Source organism: Nerophis ophidion, linkage group LG06 (genome assembly GCF_033978795.1).
Source record: "Nerophis ophidion isolate RoL-2023_Sa linkage group LG06, RoL_Noph_v1.0, whole genome shotgun sequence".
Classification (NCBI taxonomy): domain Eukaryota; kingdom Metazoa; phylum Chordata; class Actinopteri; order Syngnathiformes; family Syngnathidae; genus Nerophis; species Nerophis ophidion.
In genome coordinates this window covers 21,648,586-21,672,417 of record NC_084616.1, presented here as the reverse complement: position 1 = coordinate 21,672,417, position 23,832 = coordinate 21,648,586, and the positions used below count along the sequence as shown (strand labels likewise).

The 23,832-nt window shown below is 39.4% G+C and overlaps 1 protein-coding gene across 3 annotated transcripts; it reads left to right on the top strand.

Annotated features, from left to right (window-relative positions):
• Positions 1-1,198: 1,198 nt before the first annotated feature.
• Positions 1,199-23,773, top strand: LOC133554374 (zinc finger and BTB domain-containing protein 24-like). 3 transcript variants are annotated; one of them, XM_061903044.1, is made up of 5 exons: positions 1,199-1,308; positions 1,562-1,682; positions 9,069-9,287; positions 17,493-17,683; positions 19,753-23,773. In XM_061903044.1, the coding sequence occupies exons 1-5, from the start codon at positions 1,279-1,281 to the stop codon at positions 19,801-19,803; spliced, it is 612 nt and encodes a 203-aa protein (XP_061759028.1). In that variant the 5' UTR covers positions 1,199-1,278; the 3' UTR covers positions 19,804-23,773. The 3 variants fall into 3 exon arrangements, with proteins under 3 accessions (XP_061759028.1, XP_061759026.1, XP_061759027.1); XM_061903042.1 differs by lacking the exon at positions 17,493-17,683; XM_061903043.1 differs by having other exon boundaries at positions 1,230-1,682.
• The last annotated feature ends 59 nt before the right edge of the window (positions 23,774-23,832 follow it).

Genomic DNA, 23,832 nt, shown 5'->3' with positions numbered 1-23,832 from the left:
TGTTGCCGCGGAAGCCACACACAACATGATGCTGGACTGACAAGCAGATCGTACATGTTGAAGAAGGCGACAAAGTCAATGGCTTCATAGCGCGCCCTAATACTTAATATCTGGGTGACTGCCGGCAGTCATTTTAGAGAATATCAGCGTCTCCTATTGTCTTCTTCGCTTTGTGACACGGGTCTTAAATGGCTCTTTGAATGGTAAAGGATACCGATCCCAGAACCATGTATATCAAATATTTCCGGATGGTTCAACCGCCACCCGCCCGAATCTAATTAAAATCTATTTTTTTCGTCATGTCACCCGCATGACCCTCGGTTTATCCGCGGACTCCGCAGATGAGACCGCAAACCGCGCATCTCTCGTCCCCAGGCTGAGTATATCCGTTCGGCCGCCGTGTTCAATGGAGAAGTCTGTTCTACAAAATTTACAGGCAACATACCCTTTCCCCTTCAAACTATCCTGGATAAACTAAAATTCTTGTTTCCAATCGTTCTGGAACTTGCAAGCGTATTTCTTCATTGTGCTCGTCGACGGTGTAATATATTGGGTTGGGGTCAATAACCAGGCGACGTGATGAAGTTATGTCTCCTTACTGTGGGCTTCAGAACTGAAATTATATTCTATGTACAGTAAATGGCAGTATTGTCCTGTTTAAGAGGGTCACAACATTGAGCCAGGTTGTCATGGAGCTGGAGTGGGCACAGCCTCCAGCTCTGTCTGAATTTCGGGAGATTTTCAGGAGAAAATTTGTCCCGGGAGGTTTTCGGGAGTTGCACTGGATTTCGGGAGTCTCACGGAAAATCCAGGAGGGTTGGCAAGTATGGTCCCCAGGCACCTTTACCATTCACCAAAACTGAGGGCAGCCCTACAATGTGCTGCTTTTACAAAATGGAAAATGTCAAAATGCCCGCTGCATGTTTTTATTTGTCTGTGTGCTGCCCTCAATTTTATCATCTGAGTAATGGACATTGAAACAGTGTAGGTGTGGCTTTGTAGGATATGTACAGCAGATAGTGAACATAGTGAGCTCAGAAAGCATAAGAACAAGTATATACATTTGATTATTTAGAATGCGGGGAGGTGTTGCCTTCATTATAAGGCTTATATAAGGCTTTTATATTCAGATTTCTTTTTTTTTGGTCCAATATATCTTTTAACATTTTGGGTTACCGACCCCTGTTTGAGTCGTCATGCTGCCTTCCACAGGTTCCACAGGCTCTCGCGAGATCTGACAACACTCCGTGTGAACCAAGCAGGACGAAGAAAAACAAAATGGCGTTTGATAGAAAATACGTTCTTATGGTTGTTAAAGTGTTTTGTTTTTTTTTCATAATCAGCACGTACGTGTACACATATGCGCCTTTAATGGCGTAAACATCGTTAAAAATTGTTTGGGTCTGGATACATTAGTTTAAGCGCACTTTGTTGCTTCCCGTACTAGCTTAGCTTGGTAGTTAGCTTAGCTAGTTAGCTGCTAACTAAGAGACGCGGTTTTATCAAAACATCGCTAAGCAGAGATCAAGTGTGAGTGTAAAGTGTTGTGATTGTTTGAAAGATGTGCGAAAGATCGACGGCAGAGTACGAGGAGGAACTTTCTCCAACAAAAGAGGCCGAGCGACAACATCAACTACTGGACGCTGTTTTCAAGAGACATCAAGTGGTGTTACACAGAGCAGGTTTGTTTACTTCTCACTCTCACTTTTCTACTAACGTTATCGTTAATTATTAGCAGTATTCTTAAATATATAGTTTATAGCAGATCTGGGCAAATTAAGGCCCGGGGGCCACATGTGGCCCGTTAAGCTTTTCAATCTGGACCGCCGGACATTCCCAAATATTTTTTTTAGATCTTTAAGTTGGAAAGTGTAGCACCTATTATTGGGTTTGGGTATCGTTTGAATTTGAACGATTCCGATTCTTTGTTTTGATTCCGATTCCTGACGATTCTCGATTCAGATTCTTTCTTTAAAAGAAAAACGTTTAGGATATTTTAAATGAGCTAGCTAACGTACAGTCTTTCTGAATGAAATAGTCCGACATTCTCCAATTTTAATTCTATTAACTTTTTATGAAATTTACTATAAATTCCTCACAGGGCTGTTTTCAACTACAATATAAATATCAAATCTATGAACTAGAATATAAATATTATAAATTATGAATACATTTTCACAGGGGTACACTTTCATCAAGACAGCTTTATTTTTGAAAACTGCATAAAAACACATTTACACACACCAGTGTACGATGCTGCAGGTACTTAAACATGTTACCGTGCTCCCACTGATGGGCTAACCTGGTGCAGAAAAGAAAATAAACAATAAGAAACAACTTGCAAAACCCAGTCCAGATTAGCGGAGGTGCTTCATCATGTTTGACGTGCACCCTCCTAAGCACGAAACAGTCCTGTCGCACGTGTTACATTTCGCGGATATTTCATTTTTTTTAGTAAAATAAAGCCACATTTTCGACCGTCGACGCCCGCTATCCATGCTTGACTGACTCGCTCGGCTAGATAGGCTCAACTATGCTAACACTTTCGGCGGTGGGCGCTTCTTCGTTGGTGTACAGCGGCTTCTTCTTCCAGGTCGGCGGACTTATTATTTTTTTCCGGTCGGTAGACTGGGTATCGAAACTAGGAATCGAAATTTAAACTTTTGAACGACTCCGGGAGAATCGGAAAGTTAGTCCTGGTTCCAATCGATACTCGATACCCAACCTTAGCTATTATGATGTGCAGTGATGTTTTCAAATTACCATAAGTCTTGAACTATACAACATATTTCAATAATTGGAATCTGCACTTATGCGTGATATTTTAGTGACTAGTGTTGTCCTGATACCAATATTATTTTGATACTTTTCTGTACTTTTTGATACTTTTCTAAATAAAGGGGACCAGAAAAATGGCATTATTGGCTTTATTTTAACAAAAAAATATTAGGGTGTGGCGGACCGGTACTTTTCAGAGGCGGAATTGTATTGAATATGATTCATTAGTATCGCGGTACTCTTCTAATACATAATTCTCACAGTCGATTACCCCATCCCATGATGCTTTGCGCGCTGCCATTTTTAGAGGCAAGCTTTCATTGTTACCTCGCTTCGCTTTATTCCACTGCACAAAACCGGTATCAGTAATCTTACAAAACCAACGCAAATGGGCAGTAAACCACCAAAGAAGCGGTACAGAGATGGTTTGGATAAACAAACGAGACGAAGATACGACAGCAAGACAGAATGCATCAGTATCTATCCGTACAAAGTTTGTAAAACTAAAATGACTGCTGACGACAAATGCCTTCCTGCTATAACATACATAGACATTCTAAATTATCTGGTTTGTTCCAAGAGTGCTTATACTATGGAAGAGTTAAAGGCTTTCAAATCACTCAAGGCTTACAACCAGTTCGTGAATGGTTGGGTGAAAGATGTGTACAGCATGACGACAAAAAATTCAAGTCTGGAATTTAGTTTCTTGAAAATGTATTCACATGACAGTCAATGGTAACTTCCAGAAATGTTCATTTATAAGTAATAAACAGGGACTTACAAAAACAAAGACTAAACACAACTTTGTTAAAAAGTAAACAAATGGTGAAGATTATATTGAGTGTTGACTGAGTAGCTTTAACTTACAGGTGCTGTTCATATTATTAGAATATCATGAAAAAGTTGATTTATTTCAGTAATTATATTCAGAATGTGAAACTTACATGTTATATCAATTCATTACACACAAAGTGATATATTTGAAAAGTTTATTTCTTTAAATTTTGATGATTAGTACTGACAATTACTGAAAATCCCAAATTCAGTATCTCAGAAAATTAGAATATTAGTTACGACTAGTACCAAAAAATATTTTTTAGAAATGTGGGCCAACTGAAAAGTATGAACATGGAAAGTTTCAGCATGTACGGCAATCAATACTTAGTTGCAGCTTCTTTTGCCTGAATTGCTGCAGCAATACGGCGTGGCATGGAGTCCACCAGTCTGTTGCACTCCTCAGGTGTTATGAGAGCCCAGGTTGCTTTAATAGTGGCCTTCAGCTCTTCAGCATTGTTGGGTCTGGCATCTCGCATCTTCCGCTTCACAATACCCCATAGGTTTTCTATGGGGTTAAGGTCAGGTGAGTTTGCAGGCTAATCAAGAACAGGGATACCATGGTCCTTAAACCAGGTACTGGTAGATTTGGCACTGTGTGCAGGTGCCAAGTCATGTTCGAAAATGAAATCTTCACCTCCATAAAATTGGTCCGCGGCAGGCAGCATGAAGTGTTGTAAAACTTCCTGGTAGACTGCTGCATTGACCCTAGACCTCAGGAAACACAGTGGACCAACACCAGCAGATGGCATGGCACCCCAGACCATTACCGATTGTGGAAATTTGACACTGGACTTCAGGCAAAGTGGATGCTGTGCCTCTCCTGTCTTCCTCCAGACTCTGGGTACTTGATTTCCAAAGGAGATACAAAATTTACTTTCATCTGAAAACATAACTTTGGACCACTCAGCAGCAGTCCAGTCCTTTTTATCTTGAGCCCAGGCGAGACGCTTTTGACGTTGTCTCTTATTCAAGAGTGGCTTTACACAAGGAATGCGACAGCTGAAGCCCATATCTTGCATACGTCGGTGCGTGGTGGTTCTTGAAGCACTGACTCCAGCTGCAGTCCACTCTTTGTGGATCTCCCCCACATTTTTCAAACGGTTTTGTTTGACAATCCTCTCCAGGGCGCGGTTATCCCTCTTGCTTGTACACTTTTTTTTACCACATCTTTGTTTTCCCTTCGCCTCTCTATTAATGTGCTTGGACACAGAGCTCTGTGAACATCCAACCTCTTTGGCAATGACCTTTTGTGTCTTGCCCTCCTTTAAAGTATCAATGGTCATCTTTTGGACAGTTGTCAAGTCAGCACTCTTCCCCATGATTGTGTGTCATACAGAATCAAAACGAGAGACCATTTAAAGGCTTTTCCAGGTGTTTTGAGTTAGTTAGCTAATTAGAGTGTGGCACCAGGTGTCTTCAATATCTGACCTTTTCACCATATTCAAATTTTCTGAGATGTTGAATTTAGGGTTTTCATTGGTTGTCAGCTATAATCATCTCCTTTTTGGCAAAAAACACTTGAAATGTATCAGTCTGTTTGGAATCAATGTATACATTCTACAAGTTTGACTTTCTAAATGGAATTAATGAAATAAATCAACTTTTTCATGATATTCTAATAATATGACCAGCACCTGTATGAATTGGCCTGCTACATTCAGTTAAATGGCACAACAGATCCAAACATATCTGTCAAAGCACAAGGAACTGTTGCAATTTTGTCAATCTGTATCGTGTACTGACTACTGGTGTACATATTTAAACGGTCCTCAAATGGATTTGAATCAGAATATTAGACACAACCTGTGTTTTCTGGGCCTGCAAAAAAATAATACCGTAGAATTAGTTTGAATATGAGAAAAATAAAATTGCCTAAAACGTTTGCTTACCTGTAACAAAATTATCTGAACATATCTTCGATGACTGGGAGGGCTCGTCTTTCCTATTTATGCTGGCTAACCATGCCCTTCGCCGATCTTCGCTTATTTTCTGGGTTAGTTCGCCTTCGTGGCGACGAATTTTGGGAACACTAAAGAATCCACGTTTGACTGAACTTTGGCGGCGATTAGTGCACCTATTAACCCAACACGAAACTACCATATTGTGTGCTTTTGGCTACCTGCGTGACGATTGTTTGCCTTTCAAAATGTCGCACGACCCCTCGTGACCCGAATGAATGACCTCACATGAAAAGCATGTGTACCAGTATACCGTACAACCCTACTAGTTACTATGGTAATCTACGTCACAGCAGGTCAGACGAGGCACCAAGCAGTGTGGGTGGGGAGCGTCTCCAATGAGTGTTTCCAGAGCAGCCAGCCTGAAATGTGTGTGTCAGGGACAGACGTGGAAGGAGATTTTTACAAGAAAGTTCTAAAGCTTAGTGATATATCACATATATTAGATTGTAGATGTTTTTTTTTACCCTTCACGTTTATATTTCGCTGTGTTTGTTGCATTTTTGTTGCATTCGGCGTGATCTTAAAATATGTCGATTGAGAGGGGGTGTGACGTTCATATGTTCTCAATATTCAGGATTTGACCGTTCTTAGTAAAAAAAACAAATCCATTCCGCTTTTAAGGCGGTCTGTCATAACATTTCTAGAATTCAATCAGACTTTAATGTGAGGATTTGTATTAGTTTTCCTAAAAATAGATATACCGGCTCTCAGACACATTTTTTTCTCTAAAATTGGCACCGAGTCAAAATAATTGCCCAGGCCTGGTCTACATGAAAGTGGATTATCCTTTGAGGATGATGCACAGCTTTGTTTTTATATTGGTCAAAAAAACAAGGCAGTTTCAAACAGACAATATTTACGAAAGGTTGATGTTCCTCTCAGTTTGTAAAAATGTGTATCAACATGTTTACACAAAACTTACAGTTGTCAAATATACTTTACATACTTTACTACAATCAATATACCGGTAATTAATCGTTAAATGGCTAACTCCCTATTCTGACCGACATGCATCAATAAGTCAATAAGTGAAAGTAAACATGTACTGTCAATCATCTTTCAATAATTAACGTAGTCATCACTTGATTTATTAAAAGAACATAAAAGTAACTGACTTTCCTCCAGCGTTTTGTAGATGGTCTCCAAGTGAATGTGGGAGCTCTGCTCTAAAGAGGAAGTTTTGATGGACATACTTCATAAAAACACCTCATAGTAAACATGTTTGGGTAAGATTTCCTTTTGGCCAAGCCAACAAAATGACCATGAAGAAAAGTGTTTTTTATCATGACTAAAATATAGTATAAATGTTTAAGTAGTTTTGTAATGAGAATTGTTTTTAATTTCCATGATCTTTAAAGGGGAAAGGCACCTTTTGAGGGGAATTTTGTTCGCAATCATTATGAAAGACATGACGACGGGTGGATTTTTTTAAGGCCCTCAAAATATTGAATAAATATAAACAAAAGTTCACTCACAGCGGAGCTAATGGGAGCTCTACTATTCCATCCATGAAATCCGAAAAAATAATCATTTAAAAAGTGCCAACAATACCCAATTTTCATTTATATTTGCTGAATGAAGTAAGCGTTGCTCTGGTTTGTCAACAAATTGGAAGATGCTGGCAGCCTTCGAGGTACCCTAAAGCTGCTACAAATGATTGGAGGATGCGGGCAGAACTGTGGACACAATAGTGATTTGGATAATGTCTGCCCTGCAAGATGAATTTGAGGTCCAGATATAGACAATTTAGATTGAAAAGCAAATTTTATTTTCACTCGCAAAAAAAACCTTCTACACATGTTGTTTTGTCTTTGGACTGACTGGCGGTTGCAAGACCACTAAAGTCACGGAACAGAGACAGACATGCTGCAGGCTTACACACACAGGTATCCACAAAAAATACACACTACACATACCCCACATCTTCGACGCTTCACCACATGTGGTATGACGAACGAAGCAGCGTCCGTAGTGGCTGGCAGCTTCCGGCTGGATGCCCGCCCCCTCACCTCTCTTTGCAAGTCTCAGGTTGTATGTTGTAATATGTATATGTGCTTTGCTATGGAGTTATTTTCCCACTCTAGAATGGGCCCCTTCAAGAGCACAGTCTGAGATAAACCATTTTTTACTCATCCTCCCCCACCGTCTACCTTTCCCCACCTTTTACGGGGCACATTCTGTTACCCTGTACGGTGTTTGTTTGTCTAATCTTGAACTGTTTTGTGCTGAAAACAACATTTCGTTGGACAAAACCCAAATCCAGTGAAGTTGGCATGTTGTGTAAATGGTAAATAAAAACAGAATACAATGATTTGCAAATCTTTTTCAACTTATATTCAATTGAATAGACTGCAAAGACAAGACATTTATGTTCGAACTGAGAATCGTATTTTTTTGGGAAATAATCATTAACTTAGAATTTAATGGCAGCAACACATTGCATAAAAGTTGGCACAGGGGCATTTTTACCACTGTGTTACACGGCCTTTCCTTTTAACAACACTCAGTAAAATTTTGGTTACTGAGGAGACCAATTTTTGAAGCTTTTCAGGTGGAATTATTTCCCATTCTTGCTTGATGTACAGCTTAAGTTGTACATCAAGTCCAGGGTCTCCGTTGTGGTATCTTATGCTTCATAGTGCGCCAGATATTTTCAATGGGGGACAGGTCTGGACTACAAGCCGGCCAGTCTAGTATCCACACTCTTTTACTATGAAGCCACACTGTCGTAACACGTGCAGAATGTGGCTTGACATTGTCTTACCTGAAATAAGCAGGGGCGTCCATGAAAAAGACTTTGCTTGGATGGCAACATATGTTGTTTCAAAACCTGTATGTACCTTTTAGCATTAAGGGTGCCTTCACAGATGTGTAAGTTACCCATACCTTTGGCACTAATACACCCCCATACCATCACAGATGCTGGCTTTTCAACTTTGAGCCCTTAACAGTCCGGATGGTTCTTTTCCTCTTTCTTCCGGAGGACATGACGTCTACAGTTTCCAAAACCAATTTGAAATGTGGACTCGTCAGACCACAGAACATTTTCCACTTTGCATCAGTTGATCTTAGATAAGCTCGGACCCAGCGTTTCTGGGTGTTGTTGATGTCGCATGGTAGAGTTTTAATTTTCACTTACAGGTGTAGGTTAGAGATAAGGTTTAGGTGTAATAGGTCAACGAGTGTACATGAAAAATGGGTATGCACTTTACGCCAGTGACTATAAAGTTACAATTGCGTACTTATGTACTCATAAAGGCTTTTTAAAGCCTTTATAAGCCCCCTGATATGTCCCAGCCTGTTTTTAATCACTGTACCACTATTAAGGTAATGTTAGTGGCTGGGACAAGTATTTCCCGTGTTTTAATTAGTTGTTTAGCTACACACTTTTAACACAACACACAAAAGAACATAAGCAATTTCATTGTGTTAAGTGTCAGTCGAAAACTATGTCTCTTCTCAATTATTTGTATTTACTTATTTACCAAATAGATGTCCAGCAGCGCCCCCACATTAAAGAGGAAGAGGAGGAGCCACAGTACCCCCACATTAAAGAGGAAGAGGAAGAAGTGTGGATCACTCTGGATGGAGATTGTCTTCCAGGGCAGGAGGAGGCTGATCTCGCCAAATGTCCACTGACTGTTGTCTCTGTGAAGACTGAAAACCATGAAGACAGACCACCTGAGTCCTCACACCTTCAGCACAGTCCAAGTAAGCACAACATCCAGATATCATTTTACTCTCAGGGCATTCAATCCATCACAACTGGACTGTTCAGTTTGTCTTAGAAGACGTTTGGCTTCTCATCTGAGTAGGCTTCATCGGTTCATGCTCTGAGACTTAAAATCTTAAAATCAAATTATCAATTCTAAGGTCTTACACAATTCTTACAAAATCTAGGGGGCGAAAAAAGTCTTGAATTCGCATTTGAAAAGTGTCAAAAAATTAGGCAAAAGTTAATTTATCTGTTAAAATTTCTGGAGCATTTGCGGTATAGCTCTGTTGGTAGAGTGGTCGTGCCAGCAACTTGAGGATTCCAGGTTCGATCCCTGCTTCCGCCATCCTAGTCACTGCTGTTGTGTCCTTGGGCAAGACACTTTGCCCACCTGCTCCCGGTGCCACCCACAGTGCTTTAAATGTAACTTAGATATTGGGTTTCACTATGTATAAGCGCTTTGAGTCAAACGAGAAAAACGCTATATAAAATATACTTCACTTCACTGTGTATGTTACAGCACAGTTGAGCTAACAGCAAATTTTACGAAAGCCCACAGCAAAGCAGAGTTGTTTGTTTAAGATGTTAAGTATAAGTTCAACCATTTGTGGCTGTAGAACAAATCATTTCACACACGATTGAAGCCAGTGAATAAAAATGCAAAACATTTTTTACCATTATCACAACTCAAGCCATCGTGGAGGAGAGCAATTGTAAACATTGTTGTGAAAGATGATGAAAAAGTGGAATATCCTGCACAAGTCTGTGTCAAATGATGTGAAAACATCTGCACAAATGTACATAGTTAAAGGGGAACATTATCACGATTTCAGAAGGGTTAAAACCAATAAAAATCAGTTCCCAGTGACTTATTTTATTTTTCGCAGTTTTTTCAAAATTTTACCCGTCCCGGAATATCCCTAAAAAAAGCTTTAAAGTACTTGATTTTCGCTATTTGCCCAAGCCACTGTCCATTTCCCTGTGACGTCACATAGCGATTCCATTACAAACAACGGCGAATAGCACAGCAAGATATAGCGACATTAGCTCGAATTCAGACTCGGATTTCAGCGGCTTAAGCGATTCAACCGATTACGCATGTATTGAAACAGATGGACGGAGTATGGAGGCAGATAGCGAAAACGAAATTGAAGAAGAAACTGAAGCTATTGAGCGAATAGCTATTGATGCTATTCGGCCATGCATGTCTGTCTTAGCATCGCCGGTAAAATGTGCAGACCAACCGATCAGGACTTTCGCATTGACACTGGATCAACTTAAATCCGTCGATTGGCAAGTGTTTGTTTCGCATTAAATGTGGGTGGAAGGAAATGCTGGATGTAAATATAGTTTCAAATGTACATACAGGTATCCTAAATATCATGTTAGTATCGATTAGCTGGCAGTCATGCCGTGACCAAATATGTCTGATTAGCACATAAGTCAATAACATCAACAAAACTCACTTTTGTAATTTCTTTGACTTTATCGTGGGGAATGCTTCTGCTTTGAGTGTCGCGGGATATCCAGACATTCTTGCCATTTCTGTCGTAGCATCGCCGGTAAAAACCAAACGAGGGACTTTCGCATCTCTTGACACTGGAGCAACTTAAATCCGTCGACTGGTATTTGTTTGTTTGGAATTAAATGTGGATGGAGGGAAAGGCTGGATGTAAATATAGCTACAAATGAGGCATAATGCTGCAATATGTACACAACTAGCCTAAATAGGATGTTAGCATAGGTTAGCATGCCGTGCTAATCGATGCACATTCTATATAAATCAACTTGAATCCGTGCCTGATCGTGTTGTTACACCCTCCGAAAACACACAGACGAGGCATGATGTCTCCAAGGTAGGGGAAAATAGTCTAAAAAACGGAAAATAACAGAGCTGATTTGACTAGATGCGTGTGATGTGGTAGGGAAAAATGGAGTTGATTACGGATGTGACGTCACGTTCTGACGTCGTCGCTCAGAAAGGGATAAACAGAAACGCGTTTAATTCACCAAAAATCACCCATTTAGAGTTCAGAAATCGGTTAAAAAAATATATGGTCTTTTTTCTGCAACATCAAGGTATATATTGACGCTTACGTGGGTCTGGTGATCATGTTCCCCTTTAAACTTCACCTACCAAAGGGGTGTTATTTGGGTAAAGTGCCGCCAATGGCAGAAGAAGATCCATATGAGATGTAGAGATGGGCGAAATGGCATAAAATATGTATTGCGATATTTATTGCACCCTCTTGCAATCACGTTACGTATCACAATATATTATGTGGTATGTGAGTGATAGTAGAAATATTTTGAAACTGGTTTCAAATTAAGTTGTTTGATTTTATCAAAACTATTAATCTCCTTGATAATTTGTTGTTAAAGAGGCCCTGTCATGCATATATTGGTGCTTGCTATTGTGTATTTGGGACCTGCATGAGTCCTGGAAGTTTGAAATCAAACCGTAGGGGCATTGCAGAGATATTTATTAAAGGGGAACATTATCACCAGACCTATGTAAGCGTCAATATATACCTTGATGTTGCAGAAAAAAGACCATATGTTTTTTTAACCGATTTCCGAACTCTAAATCGGTGAATTTTGGCAAAATCAAACGCCTTTCTGTTTATCAGTCTTGTAGCGATGACGTCACCGAGGTAATACAGCCGCCATTTTCATTTTCACATTACAAATACCGGGTCTCAGCTCTGTTATTTTCCGTTTTTTTCGACTATTTTTTGGAACCTTGGAGACATCATGCCTCGTCGGTGTGTTGTGGAGGGTGTAACAACACTAAGAGGGAGGGATTCAAGTTGCACCACTGGCAAGAATTCTGCCGCCAGACCCCCATTGAATGTGCCGGAGTGTCTGCACATTTTACCGGCGATGCTAAGGCAGACATGGCACAGAGATGTATGGATAACCTGCAGATGCATTTGCAACGATAAAGTCTACGAAATCACAAAGGTGAGTTTTGTTGATGTTATTGACCTACGTGCTAATCAGACATATCTGGTCACGGCGTGACTGCCAGCTAATCGATGCTAACATGCTACGCTAATCGATGCTAACATGGTATTTACGCTAGCTGTATGTACATTTGAAACTAGATACCCACATTTAATGCGAAACAAACACCAATCGACGGATTTAAGTTGCTCCAGTGTCACAAGATGCGAAAGTCCTGATCGTTTGGTCCGCACATTTTACCGGCGATGCTGATAAGACAGCCATGCTATGGGCCTCTTCATTAGGTACAACCATGCTATGGCCGAATAGCGTTAATAGCTATTCGTTCAATAGCTTCAGTTTCTTCTTCAATTTAGTTTTCGCTATCTGTCTCCATACTCCAACCATCTGTTTCAATACATGCGTAATCTGTTGAATCGCTTAAGCCGCTGAAATCCGAGTCTGAATCCGAGCTAATGTTGCTATATCTTGCTGTGCTATCCGCCATTGTTTGTTTGTATTGACAAACGGCGTGGCGCAGTGGGAGAGTGGCCGTGCGTAACCCGAGCGTCCCTGGTTCAAATTCCACCTAGTACCAACCTCGTCACGTCCGTTGTGTCCTGAGCAAGACACTTCACCCTTGCTCCTGATGGGTGCTGGTTGGCGCCTTGCATGGCAGCTCCCTCCATCAGTGTGTGAATGTGTGTGTGAATGGGTAAATGTGGAAGTAGTTTCAAAGCGCTTTGAGTACCTTGAAGGTAGAAAAGCACTATACAAGTACAACCCATTTATTTATTTATTTATTTATTGGCAGCACTGTATGACATCACAGGGAAATGGACAGTCGCATCGCAAATAGCGAAAATCAAGCACTTTAAATCTTTTTTAGGGATATTCCGGGAGATGTAAAATTTTAAAAAAAACTTCGAAAAATAAAACAAGCCACTGGGAACTGTTTTTTATTGTTTTTAACCCTTTTGAAATTCTGATAATGTTCCCCTTTAAGACAAATGTGCCTTCCTTCTTACATCCTCCATACAGTCTGTTTGGAATTTTGCTTAAATGTCACATCAATGGATTATCCATACATGGTAGACTTTTACCCAACGGAGAAGGAAAATGCTCTGTTGTTTGTAAAAAGTGTCTTGTAAATGTTTTGATTCGTGGCAATGCACCTTCAACTCGTAAGAAGTCTCACTTTGTGTGTGCAAACCACTTTGGAATGTCTTGCTTCAGACACCTGTGGGAGTTTAAGGTTGGATTTTCTAATAAACGTCTTTTAATGGTGGGCTCTGTGACTACTATTACTTACCGTTTCATTGTTTACTCCATTGCTATAATTGATATTCACAGAATCCACCATTAAAAAATGTTTATTGGAAAATCCAACCTTATACTTTATATCATGGCAATGGAGTAAACAATGAAAGGGTAAGTAATAACAGTAGGTTAGAAATGTGTGAATGGTACGCTGGCATTATTAGCTCAATTTGTTGGGTAGTTAGCTTAGCCTTTTACTGTAATAAAATAGCGCCACAGTCCTCTGGCAAAATAAAGAATGATTTTCCTAAAAATTACTTTTAATAGGATCAGTCCCTACTGTGTTTGGCAATGGACGAGTAAGTTATATAATCCGTTATTACGTTTGAGATGTAGCCCGTAGCTTAGTTTATATTTCTGAGCCTCCATTAGGCCCGGCTCCAGTAACATCGGGAAAAGTTAGTTATTGTTAATATTATTAGTAGTCATAAAGTTAATGTTTCAGTTCGGCATGGAGATATGGTGTGTTGTGCTCGTGCACAATGGTCCCAGGCGTCGCGTGCCACCACTGGCTTGAACTCTTGCCCTCAGGGAGGCGCTATAAAACCATCAAAGCAAGGACAAATATATTGAAAACAGTTTCTATCCAAGAGCTGTTATTGCCCTAAACTCTGCACGTACCTAAACACTCACCACTTTCTTAATTTGACTAACTAACTCTGACTGTGCAATATGTTCTAAACATGGTATTATGTTTTTTAATTTTAAATTGTTTTATTATTGTTTGTTGTCTTAAGACTATTTTATGTAGGTTGTTTTAAAGCACTGAGCTGGATTGCTGTCCAATTTTGTTCTTTCCATACAATGACAATGAAGGAATTCTGATTCTGATCCTGTGCACAGGATGGCACTTCCCTGGGCTGTTCTCTGCCACTGCAGTTGTGAAAGTGCTTGATTCGATATGAAGCAAAGCCTGCTTTTTAATGTTAATATCACCGACAATCACTCCCATTAAATCATGGCTGCCAAAATTGTGATGGTAATTAAAATTTGTTTAGTTGTGCAGCCCTAATTTGGTATAGGAATGATAATAGAATAATTTCAAAACAGGTTATAAAGGCTCGTAATTTAACATAATTATCAATGTACTTTTTAATGTACAGTTAATATCTAGTTACTTTCTGTTGTAACATGTTTCTATCTACACTTCTGTTAAAATGTAATAATCACTTATTATTCTGTTCTCTGTGGGTAGTATAGCTCGGTTGGTAGAGCGGCCGTGCCAGCAACTTGAGGGTTGCAGGTTCGAATCCCGCTTTCGCCATCCTAGTCACTGCCATTGTGTCCTTGGGCAAGACACTTTACCCACCTGCTCCCAGTGCCACCCACACTGGTTTAAATGTAAAAAAAAATAAAAAAAAATTAGAAATTGGGTTTCACTATGTAAAGCGCTTTGAGTCACTAAAGAAAAAGCGCTATATAAATGTAATTCACTTTACTTTAATTCACTTCTTTGATACTTTACATTAGTTTAAGTGATAGTACACATTTGGTTATGGATCCAATACCAAGTACTTAATAGGGGCACTATTCATTTTGTTTTTGATTTTCAAAATCATTTTGATCACAATTATAATCAGACAAAAACACAAAATGCAGTGTAACAATAATGTTACAATGTAACAATGTTTTGTTTCCAATTATCGGCTCTGATTTAAACTTTTTTTTTTTTTTTTCCCTTAAAGTCTTCCTGTGTCCTGGGACTTCTTTGCTGAGTTTGTAAACAATAACAAGTATGGCAATATATTCTGTGGTTATAACAAATATCAGTCTAATCCCTTTAGTGCTGAGCGTAAACGGGTTTTGTATTGATCTGCCCACTTGTGTATGCATTCAAGAGCACTAGTTTGCTCCCCCCCCCCCTAACAGTGTGTAGTGTAGCATGTTTATCTATTCCTTGTCCTCCAGTGATAATGGTACTTGTAAGAAACATCGTTTGACCCTATGAAGACGAGGATTGGTGGCTTTGTACTGGTGAGGCACGTTAGCCGCTCGCAAGAATGCTACAATGTGCTTGTGGTTGTCAAATGTGGGGGACACAGCTAGAATGTGTCATCAACATGCATTACCACGATATCGCAGTAATAACAAAAGCTCCATCTTACATTAAATTCATAAAACATTTTATTGCATATCGTCTATATTGCGCAACCTGGCCCTGGGCTAGTTGTTTTGGTAGCGGCTAAACTGGCATGTAGTGATACTGTGTACAGGTGATCCTGTCTGTGCTGAGCAGATGCACAGAGGGTTGAAACAACAATTGTCTGGTCTGTTGATAACTAAGTTTATTTTGCTAGTTACTAGGACTGCAACTAACCACTCCTTTGATAGTTGACCTGTCAACTATCAAAGTACATTTATGCACACATATTTATTCACACTGTTACTGTGTTGCTCATTAGACTGTTACAAAATAATAACTGTTGTCCACTTAAAAACAAGGAGAGGGACAGTGCTGATAAAAACAAAGATTACATTATTTTGAGGTCAACAAAAGACAGTCAAAATAGTGTCAATAACAACAAAACGAGACCAAAGCTAGGTAGAGGTAGTGACAAATATCAGTATCAGCCTCTTTGTATGTACAACTACATTAGCAGATACAATAGATACATGTATTATACCAATATTTAGTATTAAAACAATTAGTAAAATGGATAACTAATGACCACTACTCAAGCCCATAACCCATTGAGAAAAGTTGCCTTTTTTTTTTACTGCAACGCTCAGCTGCCACGCCCCCTACTCCCTTTCTCTTCCTTGTGCAGTGTTGTGGGAAACCTTAAAATGTATTCAATTCATAAACTGCTATAAAATTGAGTATGATGACTTGTTGTGATGTAGAGAAATGCCATATCTTTACAAATTTTCTCAGTAGATTTGCCATATTTTGAAAGCAAGTGTTGACTCACTAGTGAAGGTGTTTTTTTGAAATCACCTGTTGTTGTTTGCTGCTAAATTAACCCCAACATTAAACAGTATGTCACTACTGGTCCCACGTTGCCTAAAAATAATGTTAAAAACAACATAAAACCTTTTCCGGATGTTTACTGACGTATACTACAGTTGTGATCAAAATTATTCAACCCCCACACAATTTTGGTGTTTTAGCAAGTTGGACATTTATTCCGTATTTTGTTGATAGTCATATCAAATAAAGATGTGTCAAATAGACAAATGCAGCTTAAATTGTAACACTGTATTTTACAAAATACCAAAAAAGGACATTTTTCTTAATGTCTCATTGACAAAATGATTCAACCCCCTAGTTACATGCATCTTTAGTACTTAGTAGAACACCCTTTGGCAGTAATTACATCCTTCAAACGTGATACATAACCGGGCACAAGCTTCTTGCAACCATCTCCAGGTATTTTAGCCCATTCCTCTTGGACAAAGGCCTCCAGTTCATTCATATTCTTGGGCTTATGTGCTGCAACTGCCTTCTTCAAGTCCCACCACAGGTTTTTTATAGGATTTAGGTTTGGCGACTGTGAAGGCCACTCCAGAGTCTTCCAGCCCTTATTCTGCAACCACTCTGATGTTGATTTGGAGGTATGCTTGGTATCGTTGTCCTGTTGGAAGGTCCAACGTCTCCCAAGCCTCAGCTTCGTCACTGACTTCATGACATTTGCAGCTAATATATCCTGGTAAGAAATAGAATTCATAATGCCTTGAACGCGCTGGAGATTCCTGGTACCTGAGGCAGAGAAACAGCCCCAGAGCATGATTGACCCCCCACCATGCTTAACAGTAGGAAAGGTGTTCTTCTCTTTGTAAGCTTCATTTTGTGTCCTCCAGACACAACGTTGATTCATAGGCCCAAAGAGTTCCAGTTTTGTCTCATCACTCCATAGAACAGTTTCCCAAAACCTTTGGGGTTTGTCCAGATGATTTTTGGCATACTGGAGTCTATTTTATCTTGTGCCTGGCAGTGAGAACTGGGATGCGCCTGGGAGTTCTGGCATGGAGGCCTTCATCTCGTAGTGCGTGCCTTATTGTCTGGGACGAAACCTGCGTTCCCCCCTCTACAATGTCCTGTTGTAGTTCCTCAGCTGTTTCACCACTGTACGCTTCAAATACCGGACAGCAGTTGCACACAGCATCCTCTTTCGACCACGCCCAGGTAGTGTTTCCACTGTGCCATTAGCTTTAAACTTGCAAATTATGCTCCCAACTGTGTCTCTTGGAATGTGTAATGTCTTTGCTATTTTCTTATATCCATATCCTTTCTTATGAAAATAAATTACCTCCTCTCTTGACTTCTTTGACCACTCCCTGGACTTCACCATGTTGCAAATACACCATTGACCATCTACAAGAACCTGAGCGTCACAGTCTTTTTCACTCAGTTTAATTGTTGCTTGTTATGGTTCTAATCACATCTACAGGTGTTTTCAACACCTGATAGAAAAGACTTTATTCAAATTCTGTTCTTAATAGTTATGATCTTCAAGGGGTTGAATAATTTTGTTATTGAGATATTAAGAGAAATGACACTGTTTGGTATGTTACAAAATATAATGTTGTAATTCACGTTGCATTTGTCCATTTAATGCATCTTTATTTGATATGGCTATAAACAAAATACGGAATAAATGTCCAACTTGCTAAAACACCAAAATTGTGTGGGGGTTGAATAATTTTGATCACAACTTTATATGTTGTGTCACGTATTTAAAGTGTCTTTATTGAGAACATTCTGTCACTAATTAGATGGGTAGGCTTTTATTTGATCACATACTTTAAACATAGTGACTTATTTCAGCTTCCATTACATTATTTTAATTTTTGTTGGTGTAAACCAGGGCTCTTCAACTAAACTGTTCTGGGGGCCCCATTTTCTCCCATTCTGCCTTCACTATTATTCTTTTTTTGAGAACCAGCATCCTCTGCAGTGATATTTGGTTTCGTTCCATTTCTTTTGTCAGTTACACTTTTCTGAAGAAAATAGTCCTGTTATGCAAAATACAAGTGTCCTTTGTAGTGAACGTTAAAATGTCAACACTAGGATCTGCTAATGTGTTTACATGGTCCAAGTTCCTCTGTACGACAGGAGCACTCTAGTGTTTTTAAGAAGTTGATGCAAAAATGTTTTCCTCTTAAGTTTTGAACTGAACTCGGGCCCAATTTGCTAAAATTTTTCATATCATATCTGCACATGTTGACTTGTCCGCCTGATAGCCACTGGGATAAGCTCTAACACCCCCCACGACCTCGAAAGGGACAAGCAGTAGAAAACGGAAGGGTGGATCTCTACATATCGTATTTGCTGATGTTGTTCTGTAGTTGTTGTTGTTTGTTGTTTTCAGCTCTGCCTTTCTATTTTTCTTCTTTCTGTCCTCCCCTGCTCCGGTCCAGCTGTGCCAATTATGAAAAAAATACATTTAATAAAGTCAAATACAAATAAGGCCACCGAGAAGTATCCCACGCTTCTCCTTTGTAAACTAAATCTGTACAGCAGATACGGACAGTTACATCACTATTATGATTTGCCTAAATTGCTGAACAAGACAAAAAAAGAGCAAAAACCAAAAAATGCAAAACACACCCAAAAGAAGGAAATAGTTTAAAGATTTAATTGATATTGTTTCACCACCATCCTGTGTTTTTTTCTGATTGATAATAATTGTGATTTAAAAATGTGATCATCCAATGACGTTGAAAATTTGAATTATAAGTATCAGCATTGGTATAACCAATATTGCCCCTATAATTACTTGTTATTGGATCAACGCCCAAATGTGTAGTATCACTAAAACTAATGTAAAGTATCAAACACCTGAAGAATACAATTTTAACAGAAGTGTAGATAAAAAAAACATGTTACAACAGAAAGTAACCAGACATTAACAAGTAGATTAATAATAGTTTAGACAAAATATTTTAACGGGATATGATGTAATATGTAACTGCTTATTTCAGCAATTCATTTATAAGCCTTTTTAACACGTTTTGTAATGGTTTCATTATCAATTCTAAATTAAATAATGCAATCTAGATTTTAGACCATGCCGCATGTAAAAAGTCCTTCCGCTCTGGCTTGTTTTTCTTTTCTGTCAATAATGTTGTAAAGAGCAGTGTGTTTGTCCCCAATGAAGATTTCATGCCAGTTCACACAGCACTTTGGTTTTCTATTAGTACATGTAAACATACTGAAGCTGGATGATTCTAAAGCGTGTGTTTGTCCTGCAGACGTCTGTGAAAAACATCTCCCTGAGCAGCAAGAATGGAGCTTCAGGATGAAACAGGAGGAGCCACAGCCCTTCCACAATAAAGAGGAAGATGATGCGCCACAGTCCTTGCACATTAAAGAGGAAGAAGAGAACCCACTGACCCCCCACTTTAAAGAAGAAGAGGAGGAACGCAGCATCAGTCAAGAGTCCCCAGTAATTAGTGTGATTGTGAAGAGTGAAGTTGATGAGGTCAAAGGTGAAAGTGAGGAGAAGAGAGAGGTGGAGCCTCCGAGCAGCAGCTCAACTCAACACATGACAACAGAAGCTGATGGAGACCAATGTGGAGGATCACAAGCAGACAAGATCTTAGCTCCACTATCAGATAGTGACGACACGTTTCACTCTCCTGACATTGATGATGAAGACTCTAAAGATAAGACATGTCACACTGACAACACACGCTTTAAATGTTCTCACTGTGACAAAACTTTTAGATTCCGTTGTACTCTAATAACACACGTGCGAAAACACACTGGAGAAAAACCATTCTTGTGCTCAATTTGCAATAGAAGATTCTCTACAAAGTACACTTTGGAAAAACACACGTTGATACACACTGGAGAAAAACCTTTTATCTGTTCAGTATGTTGTAAAGGTTATAGACAAAGACATGATTGGAAAGTCCACATGAGAACACACACTGAAGAGAAAGTGTTTAGTTGTAGTGTGTGTGGTGAAAGATTCTCTTCCAAGTACCAGTGCAAGAAACACAGGTGTGCTGGTGAGAACAGCAGTAGTTGGGGGGGCAACATGGCTCAGATGGTAGTGTGGCCGTGTCAGCCAACCCAGGGTTGCTGGTTCGTAACAAGCGTTCATCATCCGAGTCAGGGCTGGAGTGTGCTTGTTCCCAGTACCCCAACTTTGTGCGCAACCACTGGGTCCCTAATGCTCTCAGTTGCAGATGAACCAAAAAGCTCCAATCCATGAGGAGGACCTGATGTTCAATTTGCTATACAGCAAATGCTTTTGTTCAAGACTTTTTCTGTGACATTCTAACATCAGCAGCATATATAACGTGTGTGACATCATTGTTGTGTGTGTAACACAATCTTATTATACTTTTATAGATTACAAAACCCAAAACCAGTGAAGTAGGCCCGTTGTGTAATTCGTAAATAAAAACAAAATTCAATATTTCGCAAGTCCTTTTCAACTTATATCCAATTGAATAGACTGCAAAGACAAGATATTTAATGTTTGAACTAAAACACTTAATTTATTTTGCAAATAATCATTAAATTAGAATTTAATGGCAGCAACATATTGCAAAAAAATTGGCACAGTGGCATTTTTTACCACTGTGTTACGTGACCTTTTAACAACACTCAGTAAACGTTTGGGAACTGAGGAGACCAATTTTTGAAGCTCTTGGTGAAATTATTTCCCATTGTTGCTTGATGTACAGTTTAAATTGTTCAACAGTCCGGGGTCTTCAGTGTCGTATTTTACGCTTCATAAAGCGACACAGGTCTTGACTAAAGGCAGGCCAGTCTAGTACCTGCACTCTTTTACTATGAAGCCATGCTGTTGTAACACGTGTCCTGGCATTGTCTTGCTGATATAAGCAGGGGTGTCCATGATAATGTTGCTTGTATGGCAACAATGTTGCTCCAAAAGCTGTATGTACCTTTCAGCATTAATGGTGCCTCCACAGATGTGGAAGTTGCTCATGCCTTGGGCACTAATACACCCCCATACCATCACACATGCTGGCTTTTCAACTTTGCGCCTACAACAGTCCGGATGTTTCCCTTCGTCTTTGGTTCGGAGGACACAATGTCCACATTTTCCAAAAAATGTTGAAATGTGGACTCGTCAGGCCACAGAACACTTTTCCACTTTGCATCAGTCCATCTTAGATGAGCTCGGGCTCAGCAAAGCCGGCGGCATTTCTGGGTGTTGTCGATAAATGGCTTTCGCTTTGTATAGTAGAATTGTACTTTGCACTTACAGGTGTAACGACAAACTGTAGTTACTGAAAGTGGTTTTCTGAAGTGTTCCTGAGCCAATGTGGCTATATCCTTTACACACTGATGTTGCTTTTTGATACAATATCGCCTGAGGGATCCAAGGTCATGGGCATTCGCTGTTACGTGCAGTAATTTCTCCAGATTCTCTGAACCTTTTGATGATATTATGGACCGTAGATGGTGAAATCCCTAAATTCCTTGCAATAGCTCGTTGAGAAATATTGCCCTTAAACTGTTAGACAATTTGCTCACGCATTTGTTCACAAAGCGGTGACCCTCGCTCCATCCTTGTTTGTGAATGACTGAGCATTTCATGGAAGCTGCGTTTATACCCAATCATGGCACCCACCTGTTGCCAATTAGCCTGTTCACCTGTGGGATTTTCCAAATAAGTGTTTGTTGAGCGTTCCTCAACTTCCTCAGTATTTTTTGCCTCTTGTGCCAGCTTGTTTTTTAACATGTTGCAGGCATCAAATTCCAAATGAGCTAATACTTGCAAAAAATAACGTTTTCCAGTTCGAACGTTAAGTATCTTGTCTTTGCAGTTCATTTAATTGAATATAGGTTGAAACGGATTTGCAAATCATTGTATTTCGTTTTAATTTACACTTTACACAATGTGCCAACTTCCCTGGTTCAAAAAGGTTTGACTTCATTAATCATTTGTTGAGTCTCTATAATCCATTCGATTAATCATCTTTATTACTCTCTTTTGTAATATGAATATTGTTTTGTGATTGTTTTATATGTATGTCCCACACCTTTATGCAATAAGAAATGTATTTAAAAATGTAAAATCCAATTTTTGCTACAGTCAGAGCAGAGCATTAGTTTTAACATGGTTCATGTTAATGAGACAGTCATAAATTCTGTTTGCTGGTCAATGTCACAACCCTCCAGTCTTTTGAGCAAATGTGATTTTGTAACATTTAACAATGCACAACAATTAACATTTTAAGAAAAACTAAGAATCAACAGAAGAGAGTTTATTTGCAGTTCTAATCATATTTAGCATTTTTTTCAAAGTCCTATTTTTTTAATCTCTCCTGTGACGACATTCCTATTTCATTCAGAGTCCATTGCAGTGGAATATGTAAAAGAGGCGATGACGTCTTCTGGCGACTTTTAGGACAGCCAATAGCTGCTTTCCTTTCTGAGGAGTTGGCAACACTGATCTTACTAGTTCTCCCGTCCAAAGGCAAATCCCAGTAACTCAATTTTGGTCAAAACTGAGCTGATAACAATTTTGGAGTTCCTAGGTGATATGCTTTACATTAGTGTATGCGATATTGTAATTTGTTCCGTAAGTAAGCTGTTACGCGCATGGCAAGACTTAGCAACTACCACATAACCGCGTAGATACAACAGAAAAACCTAGTATCTCAAGGGACCAATCGGAGCTTCTTTGTCAGTGGCCTTATTGTCTTTAATGAGACATTTGCACGAATGGGGGCCGACGGTCAACCTGATTATGTTATATTATGGCATGAGGGGATATTTGGAAGATTGGCCCAGGACGTTGCAAGCACCTTCATTAAATGTATTGTTCTTGATTCTTCCCCTTGCATACTCTTTTGGGCCAGATAACTGTGGAGGTCCAAATAAAAACTGGACGCTGTACACGGCTCTTGCCCAATGTGCAAACGCAGAACGGGGCCCACCCGAGATTGTAATAAAATATCTGGAGAAAGGGCACACACGTTCATGAGAGCAGATTCAATCCATGGCTCAATCGGCAAGAAAATGAAAGCTCAAGAAAACATCTATACGTGTGATGACTTTGTAGATCTTTGTAAGACAGCATCAAGATAGATTCGATTTCCTTTGTTTTCTCAAAATCAGCTAGAAGTGAGTTACTAAGTTTTGCCTTTGGACGGGAGAGTTGTTGTGTTCAAAACACAGACTCTGTTTTTGCTTTCTAACTGGCAGTGTGCGCCCTTTAAGAAATGAGTAGCCTTGTAAACACTTTATTGTCATCTGTTTAGGGTTAAAACTTTTGTATTCACCGTGTTCCTGTCTTATTTGTGCTGTGCACATTGATTGAGAACATGTCTGTCAGTCTGCATTTG

Bases quoted from the DNA above. Each gene is read 5' to 3' on its own strand.
- LOC133554374 (XM_061903042.1), top strand. From the start codon at position 1,279: ATGGCGTTTGATAGAAAATACGTTCTTATG. The intron at 1,309-1,561 runs GTTGTTAAAGTG...ATTGTTTGAAAG, and splicing joins ATAGAAAATACGTTCTTATG to ATGTGCGAAAGATCGACGGC. The intron at 1,683-9,068 runs GTTTGTTTACTT...TTTACCAAATAG, and splicing joins AGTGGTGTTACACAGAGCAG to ATGTCCAGCAGCGCCCCCAC.